The following is an 11271-nucleotide window of genomic DNA, read 5'->3' as shown; positions in this document are numbered from 1 at the left end:
TTCGCGTGTCTGCCCTCGCCCTCCCTTGCACGCGCGCACACACACGCACACGCCGCTTCCCGCTGTGCAGATCGTTTTCTGGTTTAGCCCTTTCTTTCTGGCAAATCTTCAACCACATGCGGGACACATTCCCTGCTCAGAATAGTTGACTTCGACCGTGCTTTATTCTTACCTGGAGATAGAGATGACTAAGATTATAGTGGGTCGGGCCAGGCCAGCGTCTAGTGCATTAGAAGCCTTTTAGCTTTATCTGTCTTCTATCCCTCCCATTTCCTTTTGTCTGTCACTCTCCCTCCTGTCTTGGGCCATTCCTTTAGGGACATTTGATAATTTTGTGTTTCTTTTCACTCGTCAGAGCTATTGAGAATAGGGTCTTAACTTCAGGGTAACATCAGTTGCTGTTCGCTGGAGTGGGTGATCGTACACATATCATCTTTCAAAATCGAATCCATAGGTTTGCTTTGTGAAGAAACTTCTGGCTTTGTTAACGTGGAAATGCTTGTACTCTTTGAGTTCTGACTTCTAAAAAATAGTTTCTAAAGTAATATTTATGAAAAAAGAGACTCAGTTGTAATTTTTGGTGAGCCTTCAGTGACTTGCTTTTCAGAGAAAAAACTTGAAAACATGCGATTTAATTACTGACAATGAGTAGGACTGTCAATTTCAGTTGAACATTAGTATTTCAAAATAAGTAATGTCAAACTGGCTAATAGTGCATACATATTATATGCATTTGTGTGTATATAGATTCTGGCATGGTTCTGAAGTCACTTATTCACAGAGAAAAAATTTTTGGAATTATATAAAGACAACTTTGTGGGCACTAACTTCCTTGAATGTGGAAACTCCAATTAAGGCAGATTTTGGATGGCTACATGGTATCCTCACTTTGAAGGTGTACTTATTTAACTCGGAGCAAGCAGACTTGGTTGTAGGTCAGAGACATGTTTCTATAGTTGTGAAAAACTAAACTGATGTAAAGACCACTTCATAATTTAGAGATAGATAAGCAAGGACTTCATAACATATATTTGTGTATGCTAGCAATTAGCTAAGGACATCAGTGGGTAATTAGAAAAAAGTTTTGGGAGCCACAGAGTAAATGTAATGTAAATGTTCCCTCTTTGCCAGATTTAATCTTTTTAAATATTTAAGGTTCTCATCATTATAATGGCTTCCAGTCTCACAAGTCAACCATTAGGTTGCTAATAGCTGACAACCAAAAGTTAGTTTCTGGCATCTCGGATGTGATCTTGGTAACTGCCAATTGCTGCTCAGAACTTTTCATTTCATAGGGGTATGCAGGACACCCAAAAGTAGGGCTGAGGTAGGATAGAGGAACACTGGAACGTACTAAATAACCAGGGTCTAAGTAGGCAAGTTCTATGTGTCAGAATAAAAATGCAGAAAGTAACAGAAGTAGTCTTCATTAGCAGGTGAGAGTCCCACAGAAGGAACCACATTACTTACAAAAAGCAGCTGTGTTTAAGTGGTAACATGAAATGGTTCCTTGTGGCCTTCACCATACAGGTGACCTTTGCAGTCGTGTATGTAGGTTGATCATTGTTCTGGAGATAGGGTGACATTTAAAAGTCTATTTAAAAAAAAAACACAACTCTGTGCAAAAGAAGACAATTACCATTTATTGAGTGCCTGCTATGTTTTATGTACTCTACATGTATAATTTTTAATATCAAGAAGAACTCTGCAAAGTATATTTACCAGGAAGCTCAGATACACTATGCTGCCTCATACACAGCTAATAAATGGCCAGCTAGCTTTAGACCCAAGTCTTTGCCTATATAACTCCTCTTTCCTTCTACCATGCTACTTTATTTAGCTACTTCCTCTTTATTCCTTTTAGGCAGAGCTCATTTCTTGCTTCATCCTCCTACTTCTGCTTCTTGCACATATTTTTATTATATATTTTAAATTATAATTTTTGTCTCTTCTAGATTGGGCGCTTTCTGACGGAGGAGCCTTTGTCATACTCATTTTTGAATTCTGCAATTCTAGCATTATAGTATCTGGTACATAGTAAATGTTAAATACCTGCCAATTGATTTGAATTTCTGAAATAATAACTAGTGCTTACAAAATTTAAACGTTCTATGCTGCATTGTTTTTCAGCTACATCTCTTGAAGTGAATATGCTGTAAAGAGGAATGAGGTGGTTAAGCATCTTTTACAGATAATCATCCTCTCACATGCCTTTAATACATGTAAATGTTTATTGATTGCAGACATATTCTGTGCATGGCACCATGCTTTCATGTGTTTTAATCTTTTTAACAATCTGTAGAGGGATTATTGTTTATCCTTATAGTTGCAGACACTGAAGTAAAGAGTAACTTGATTCTCTAATAGCTAATTGCAAAACAATTACCTTTTTTCAAGTTGTAACCCATACTATTAAGTGAAAAGGCATTTTTGTTATAATAAACTTGGAAATGAAGCAAAATGGAAAGAAGCATAATGTAGAATCACACTGATGGGTTTAAGAAAAGACTATGAAGGAATCCTAGAAATCTAGTTAATTAAGTACCAAATAAAAGGAAGTGAGCTCTCATTTTTTTTCTCTTTATGTGATACTGTTTTTCTGTTTGTGTATTATAGGCAAAGTGTGAAAATAGCTTGACCTTAGAGACTTCTTAACTCGTTTAAGGAGTTTTGTGAATGTATTACTTTGATAGAAATAAAACTTGAAATTAAAATTTTTTTTATTTATTTAAAGTAAAATAATGAGAACTGAAACATCCTAACATTTTAGAGCTACTACTACTTCATTTTAGAAATAATGAAATACCACTCCCTCAGTAAAGTATCACTCCATCTGTGAAATGGCCTACCTGGAACACAGGGGTTATTTAGTGGTAGAGGCTGGGATGGAGCTGCTGTCTCCTATTTCCTTGCCTTTCCTTTCTGTCCTGCGTGGCTTCTTAGCTCAGGCTGGTCTAAGAGATTATAAAGCTTGCTGTGCTGGTATTTAAGATTAGCCTCAGGTAGCTCAGTGGTGGAGTACCTGCCCAGCCTGTGTGAAGCCCTGGGTTGGATCCCCAGCACTTTGAAAACAGATTAAGCCTGAGAAGTATTTGCCTATCAGTTTGAAAATGTATGAATGGAGCTACAGTGGTCTCCCCCACCCTACCTTGTTCTGGAGCAGTGATGGGGAATCTTATAGAGATGAGTGTCCAAACTGCAACCCCAGACCTACTTCTTTCTCACAAAGTGCCAACACTACAACTAATCCCAAATACTGAGGTTTTAGTTTAGAGAGAACAACTCACACTTTAACATCTTGTCTTAAAGTGCCCTAGGTTCACCCCACTGTGCTAAGAGCTACATTCCAAAACCCCTCAGGAAGCCAGCAGAGTACTAAATTGTATATACACTATGTTCTTTTTCTATATGTGGCCACTTGCCATAGAGTTTAATCTATAAGTTGGGCCCAGTAAGAGACTAACCATGATAAATACTAATAAAACCAATTGTAACTATATACTGTAGTAAAACTGCCAAGATCACTGCAGTCTGCACGCTTCTGTCATACTACAGCAGCCCGTGTGACTGTGTGTGTGTGTGTGTGTGTGTGTGTAGTGGTGGCTACTCTGATTTGCCTGGCAAGTAAAAGATGCTAGAAAACATATGATACTGAAACTTAATGCTTTATAAAATTGTAAGTTTCCATTGCCTTTGTAAAAGCAAACAGTCCACCTTTAAATTCTGTTTTAGAAATCCTACTACGTTCAGTCTGTCATTTATTTATCTCCTGTGGAAGACGTTAGTATGAGGATTCCATATACAGCACATTAATCCTGGAGATCAGTCTCTGTTGCATAGTACATGTCACCCAGGTTCTCTTATTATCTGTCCCTTCCCTAAGTGTAGTTCACAGGATTCCTAAATTGTCCAGGTGTCAATAATAGGTGCTTTTTGCAGTTTACTAGCAATGGATGCTTTCTTTCTTTCCCTCTGAGTATGTTCTAGATTCCCATCCTTCAATCTAGAGTAGTGTTATGTCTAGTTTTTAATTTAAAAAATTAAAAAAATATTTTATACAATCAGATGTATCCTTCTGCTTTACTTTTATTTTCGTCAACTAATTTGTCTCCCAACTTCGTGTTCTGACCCAAATTTGGTTGCTAAGGATTTAAAGAAGAATTTTTAATTAGAAAAAGGCAGAGTCCCAAAATCCCAGGATAAACACAGTACCAGGTTGATAACTGGAGAGATCGGTCCCTGGGAATAAGGCACGGGCTGAATAAGGGTCCTCTCCTCTTTCATCAGCCAAAATGAGGGCAATTGCTTCCTCCCTCTATTGATAATAAACATTGTAAGGCTGGGAACTCAAATGGTAATAAAGAGTAAAGGTTTTATATCTATATACACACATTTACATATGTCTGTGTAATATATATATGCATTTGTATATACAGATGCTCCTCTGTTTACTGATAGCAGCGTTAAGTCCTGATAAACCCATTGTAAATTGAAGCACTCAGTTCATCTGTCCTCCCAAAACACCATAGCTGATTTAGCCCAGCCTACCTTAAATTTTCTCAGAACACTTACAATAGCCTAGTTGGGTAAATCATCTTACTGAAGTCTGGTTTACAATGAAATACTTGCTGAATAGCTCATGTAATTAATTATCTTGAAAGTAGAAAACAGGATGATTGTATGGGCATCATTTGCACCACTGTAAAGGTCAGAAATGCTGAAGCAAAAGTCATGTCACACCATCAGTAACGGTGACATATGTATGTATATGCTTATTTTTCATGTATCCATATGCATACTATTGTAGTTCCTTTTTAGACTTAAAATTACTAAGCTGTTTTAGTGTTAATAGTCAGTGTCAGCCAAAAGGGGGGACCACAGTTGGTTTCTACCTGAGGTAGCTGTGGTAGTTTACACATGGGGCTCCCGAACAATGTGGCTTCTTCTGTATTCCCTTTGTTCTTTGCCCTTGAGTTTTGTTCCAGGTGAGTTTATATAGATATACTTCAGATGTTCACCTAGAGTTATCGATGTTCTGTAAATGTAGCCCTTGAACTCTACTTTTCAGTGTTTGTGCCCCATAATTTACTATTTCTGAAAATATATTTTGAGAATTTCCTTTTGTGGTACAGAACCATTCAATACCTGTTGCTAGGATTTGTACTTTGTAGCATTGAACTTTTTAGGAGGCACACTGTATATTTGAAGGATAGCTGTAAGATTTAAAAATGAAGGTTTTCACCATCACACTTTGACTTTTTTAATTGCTATCCTACTATTTATTGAGTTATGCATAAATCCATATCCTCTGGCAATATGAAGTTCAAGGCCCAGATTACATTTCTTAAACCAAAAACAGTTTTTAGATTATTTTTTGGACTCCTTAAACTATTATTTTAACTATAATAGTTAACTATAAAAATAAAAATTCATTTATCTTTGCTTTGTTTAGTGATTGAAAGGAAGGTACAGGAAAGTACGATAATCGTGAAGAAGAATCAGAGTTATTACTGGTATTTTCCCTGTAAAAAGGAAGCCTGAACAGAAGAGGGAGGAGAAATTGGAACCAGAGGAGGAAATTGAGTTACAAATGGTGAGCTCTGTAAGAAGAGAGCACAGAGAGGGTGGCCCTTGAACTTAGTATCAGATGTGTTCAGAATTATTCAGCACTTACCTGTGTCAGTACTGTGAAGTATTTCACTTCACTAAATTAAAGTGACCATATAATTTATTATATGTGGTCATATCTTGTGTACTAGCCTAACCTAATTATATACTTTTAGTGCCAGTATTGTAGCAATAAAATTAACCATAGACTCCACAGTGGCAATAGCAACATGTTTAAAAGAGGTCTTTTCAGAATGTCATGTTCATTCTATCTAATGACCTTGAGCTAAGAAGATAAAGCCTTAAGTAAGAGGCTCTTCACCAAGCTTTATGGAAATAGGAAGAATCAAATTTTTGCCTGGGTCCAGTTGTTTTATGTTGCAGTGTAAATCTCAGAGTTGAGATCTAGGAGCATATATATCGGTGGTGGTAAACTTAAAGCTTGCATGCCAGAGCAGGCTGTATCGTTGAAAGCTCTAAAAGGTTCGCCATCAGTTCTATGTTCTTATTTCAGTAAGAGTTGAAAAATGAGAAAAGTTTTGAAGAGTGTGTATTGCTGGGTCAGTTAACATTATCTGATTAACATTCCATTATTGCCCTTCTTTTAGTATGCTGCCACATATATCCAAATGTACATTCATTTTCTCATTTTTTCATGATTCTCTGTAGCTTGTAAATAATTCTTATATAGAGCAAACAGTTCATACCCTGGATTTCAGTATTAAAGAAGTGGAGTTACAGAGTTCTTTTCAGCAATTTTACTTTTAGTAGTTAACTTCTCTCTAACAGTTTTTAGTGTGTTAGACATTATTCGATGAACATTACAAGTATTGTTTGATTTGATCTTAAGTAATAATCCCGTGAGGCAGGCACCATTAGCAACTCCATCTTAAAAGTGCGGAAACACTGCGGAGAATATTTCACCCCTGCTCACAGAACCTATAAGTCAGGACTTGAAAAATCGCCACTGCCAGTCCAATTCAGCAAACATTGGAGTAACTACCTTGAAGGTGTTAGTGTCTTAGAGACAAAGGAAAGTAACACATGGTAACTGTTTTCAAAAGTTTTTATGTTAGTGAGAATTTATACACTCTGTTAGTGGTCTAATGCTGAATAACAGTCAACCTCAAATTTAACAACTTAGAACGAGCAACATTTCTCACATCGTTTCTGATGTCAGGATGCAGCTTGTGGCTTAGCCTCATGGCTCCACTCTAGCTCTGAGCTGGGGTTGCCTGCATCCTCTGCATGTTGGCCTGGGACACTGTCTGAGAGGGACAGAGACAGACTAAACTGTAAGGGAACTGCACAGAGCCAGAGGCTGTGGTGGAAACCACTGGGGGTCTGCCGGACACTGGCTGTAACAGCTGTAGTTAGGTGGCAGGTGTGGGAGAAAGGTAGGAGGCCTGAAAAGGGAGATAAGAACAGAGAGGACAAGGGCATGCAGTATCTGTATGAGAAACAAGATGACTAGAGTACAAAAATGCTTGATATATAGAATGTTATAAAATAGCTAAATAGTAGTGTCTAGCGTTTTAAAGAATCAATCTTGAAATTCTTTTTATTTATTTTTTTGGTAACACTGGGCTTTGAACCCAGGGCCTTAACACTGAGCTACATTCCCATTCCTTTTTAAAAAAAATTAATTTTATTGATACATTTAATGTATATAATATAATGACATTCATTGTTGGAAATTTATACCTTTACATAATTAATCAAACTTGTGATCCTCCTGCCTCAGTCACTCAGAGTGTTGGGGTTCCAGGTGTGCACTACCATGTGTGGCTGCCATTTTAATTTTTATTTTGAGATGGTCTCACTAAGGTGCCCAGGCTGGCCTTGAACTTGTGATCCTCCTGTAATGCTCTGCTAGCTGGCATTATAATTGTAAGCCACCACACCTCTTTTTCCTTATCTATGATACCAGCTAATGCCAGTAATTGTACTGATGTTAAGGAAAGCTCATCTACAAATTAAATGGAGGTAAACATTTGGAGATCTTATTTGGTGCTTTGGAAACAACCTATATATTAGCATACCTGTTTCTTTCTTTAATCTTTAAAGTTAAGTGACTCTTTTTTAGGAATTTCTTCAGACCCTTAATAGGCCTATTTATAGGATAATGTTGAGAACTAAGAAAATATGTTCTTAATATTTGGTTTGAAATATCTGTACTCTGTATCTAAAGATCCCTTCCAGTTCTGGATTTTGTATCTGAAGATCACTTCTAGTTTTGGATTCTGTATCTAAAGATTCCCTGCAGTGCCATACAATTTCTTCCTCAGGATCACTGTTAGAATAATATTTAAAGTATTTGTTATCTGACCTTGCTTTGTATTATTTACTAAATTTTTTGATTCTCCTGTATTTCCTGATCTGCCATTCATTTATTTGGTTCTGTATTTAGATCTAATTTTAAGAAGGTGTTGTATTGAGAGTTTCATTATAAGTTGTGCTTGTTGATGTATGTATAATGTATGTATGTGCAGTATTCTCTATAAATGTTCCTTGGACATGTTATATGAGATTGAAAATATTTTACATGTTGAGATATTTTAGGTCAGTGTCTGATTCCAAAAATATATTACTACTGACTCAACTTTTTTTTTAAATAACATCCCTTAAGCAGCTTGAGAGCATATAAATAATATTAAAAGTATTGTATAATTGCTATGTTACAACTTCATAATAGACTCATAGTTTTATATTTAATCCTTATACTTTAATAACTGAGTAGTCAATTATATGGAAGAACAAATTAAGTGGCATCTTTTAGGAGCATTGTGCTATGGCTTCTGTACAGAGCAGTGTTTTTGCTGTTTTAAATAACCTTAACCTGGTATCTTTGAAAAGCAAGTGATACAGTGATTGTTTTAAATTATAAACTTGTTTTCCTAAGAATTCACTTTTAGGATTCAATGATAGCTATTATAATTTGCAATCTAAAATTATATAATTAGCAAGCAGAAGGGTAATTTAAGTAGGTAATAAACAGTATTGCTTTAAGTTCTAAGAGGCAGTACATTAAAGCAGCTCTTGAAGGTGTCAGTTGATTTTAAAAACTAGTGTTTTTGTTCTCCAAAGCAGACAACTATTAAATATCTACGGTAGCTTTAACTTATGTGTTAATGTATCAAATGAGCAAAAATAGGAATTTTAAGTGCTTAAAAACCAAAGTATTATAGTTACCTTCCTTTATATAACCTGCTTTATTGCTCATTTCTTTATGTAGCATTAAGGTTGCGTCTGGTATCATATTGCTGTCTGAAGAGCTGTCTTTAACATGTTTTGTAGCATAGCTCTGTTGGCAGTTTTTTCTCCCAGCTTTTTCTTTCTGAAAAAAGGTCTTCATTTTGCCTTCAGTTTTCAAAAATACTTCCGCTGATATATTTCTGGCTATGTAGTATTTTTCTTTTCAGTATTTTTTTTTCACAAATACCAATTTATCATCTTTCCATTTGATACTTTCAGATGGGAAGTTTCCTATACCTATTGTTTATTCCTCTCTATGCATTGTGTTATTTTTCCTCCTCAGTGCCCTCCATATTTTCCCTTTATCTTTGGTTTTCAGTCATTTAGCTATGATGTGTCTGGGTATATGTTATATCTGTTTTTTTATTGGTTTGGGTTTTTTTTTTAAGTGGTTTGGGGAGGAGAATATTTATCTTGCTTGAATTTTTTGAGTATCTTTGAGAGTTTTATGCCATTTATTGTTTTTTGAAAACTCTTAGCCACTGTCTTCTTAAATATTTTTTTCTTCCCAGTCTCTTTTTTTTCCTGGAATTCCAATTACATGTATGTTAAACTATTTGAATTTGTTCCGTATCTCTTGAGGTTTCTCCTTTTTTCCATTTTCCCCCTTCTATTTCAATTTTAATAATATTGATTTGTCTTTAATTCCAGGTTTTTTTTTTTCCTCAACTGTGTGAGGTCTGCTATAGCGTGCCCCTTATAAGGCATGTTTTCATTTCAGATACAAATTGTAATTATGGCATTTCCTTTTGATTCTCACAGTTTCCATCATTCTGTTGAAAAAGCATGACAAGAGTTTCTGCCCTCCCTCAATGGCTGAAGGTATTTGATTTGTGTAAGAGAAGGATTTATAGAAAGAGGGAAGGGGTCCTGTGCTCCTCTGGCAGGCAGTGGTCACCTGTTGTTGTCCTGCATCCCCAGAAGTGCCTTGCACTAGCCCCCAGTTTGTGGGACCCACTCAGAGAGGTTCCTCATTTTCTTAGTTATGCAAGGCTGTGGTGACCTGCAGTTGGTTTTTAACAGTCTGTGAAAATGGTAGCTATTTTTTTCTTAAACACTTGCGTGGTACCCACCTCCAGCGCCTGTGCTTTGCCACAGGTGACACAGGGTGTATATCCCCTCTACTTGGGGCACCTGTCCCTCTTTGGAACTTGGGTAACTGTCTTACAGCCTCCCCGGGTGCTGGGTTAAGGAAAGCTTATAATTCTGTAATTTACCTCTTACTCTTTATTAGGGTGGGAGTTAATATTCTTTTCATCTTTTCTGTCCTTTTTTATTAAAATTTAAATCTAAGAACTAAACTTTTAGTAATCTTAGATTTTTAAATTTGACAAATGATATATTTAAGGATAATTTCAGATAGTACAAACTTGAGGTTTACTCACTTTGAAAACATGGTCAATCATATAAATGTGTAGGAAGTTTCCATGGTTTGCTCCTTCATATTTTCCTGCTTGTAGTTTCTTTATTGTGTCTCACTAATGTTTGGAGAATATTGAACATGGACCAAACCTACTTCTCTATGCTTGTAAATCTTATGTCATTGTCCTTTCTCCAGCTTTGTGCAACAGATATCTGCGAGGCCACATATGGCATCTGTCTTGCTCCCATCATTCACCCTGTGACCCTGTGCAGCAGTCCTTTTTTGTTGTTGTTACTTTTTTCTCTTTTAGTACCGGGGATAGAACACAGGACCTTGCCCTTGCCAGGCAGGTGTGATGCCATTGAGCTTCATCCCCAGCTGTAGCAGTACTTCTAAGGATTTCTTCTCAGTGCCTAAGTCTACACCTTAACTTATTTATTTATTTATTTTTTTGGTACCAGAGATCGAACTCAGGACCTTGCCCTTGCAAGGCAGGTGGCAGAACCACTGAGCCAAGCCCCCGACCCTACACCTTAATTTCTTTTTGAACTCTTGATATAATCTTATAATCACTCTTTCTGTCTAGCCCCACTTTCCTGTATCTATCAAAATAATGTTTTAAAAAGGTAAATTTTAATTGTGTAGCTTTCTTGTTGAAAATTTTTGGTTGGATGTGGTGGTGCATGCCTGTAACTACAAAACTCTTGGAGGCTGAGGTGAGAAGATTGCACATTTGAGCCCAGCCTGGGTACTTTAGAAACTTTTGGAACAACATGTATCCAAAAAGCGGGGGTGGGAGGTGGGGCGGTAGGGGTGGGGGGTGTGGGGTGTGGTGTTGGAATATTGCCCAGTGTGAAGACCCTAGGTTCCATCCATCCATCTATTTCTTCTCTTGGCTTTTCATAACTTTCCTTCTTCATAAAGTCCACATTTGGGCCAGGGATTTAGCTTAAAGTCCACATGCTTTAGGGTCTGCGACATTCTCCATCTCCAGCTTTTCTGGTTCCCATGTACCTGTATAAACCTTACTTTCCTCTTTGCTTCAT

General features: G+C 36.7%; 1 protein-coding gene across 6 annotated transcripts in view; it reads left to right on the top strand.

The window, feature by feature from the left end:
* Positions 1 to 11271, top strand: part of Tmem170b (transmembrane protein 170B) — a 133576-nt gene that overhangs the window by 98069 nt on the left and 24236 nt on the right. The window contains exon 5 of one of the 6 annotated variants that reach the window (XM_033761920.1): positions 9625 to 9684. The exons of 4 other annotated variants lie outside the window; for them this stretch is intronic. In XM_033761920.1, coding sequence (XP_033617811.1) covers positions 9675 to 9684 — 10 coding nt within the window. In that variant the 5' untranslated portion in view covers positions 9625 to 9674. Of the gene's footprint in view, positions 1 to 9612; positions 9685 to 11271 lie in introns of those variants that run through there. One more of the 6 variants, XM_033761921.1, reaches the window with a different exon arrangement.

Source organism: Fukomys damarensis, unplaced genomic scaffold (genome assembly GCF_012274545.1).
Source record: "Fukomys damarensis isolate Sample0158 unplaced genomic scaffold, DMR_v1.0_HiC HiC_scaffold_10, whole genome shotgun sequence".
Lineage (NCBI taxonomy): Eukaryota > Metazoa > Chordata > Mammalia > Rodentia > Bathyergidae > Fukomys > Fukomys damarensis.
Note: the sequence above shows the minus strand (reverse complement) of the source record. Positions and strands in the feature narration are given on the sequence as shown.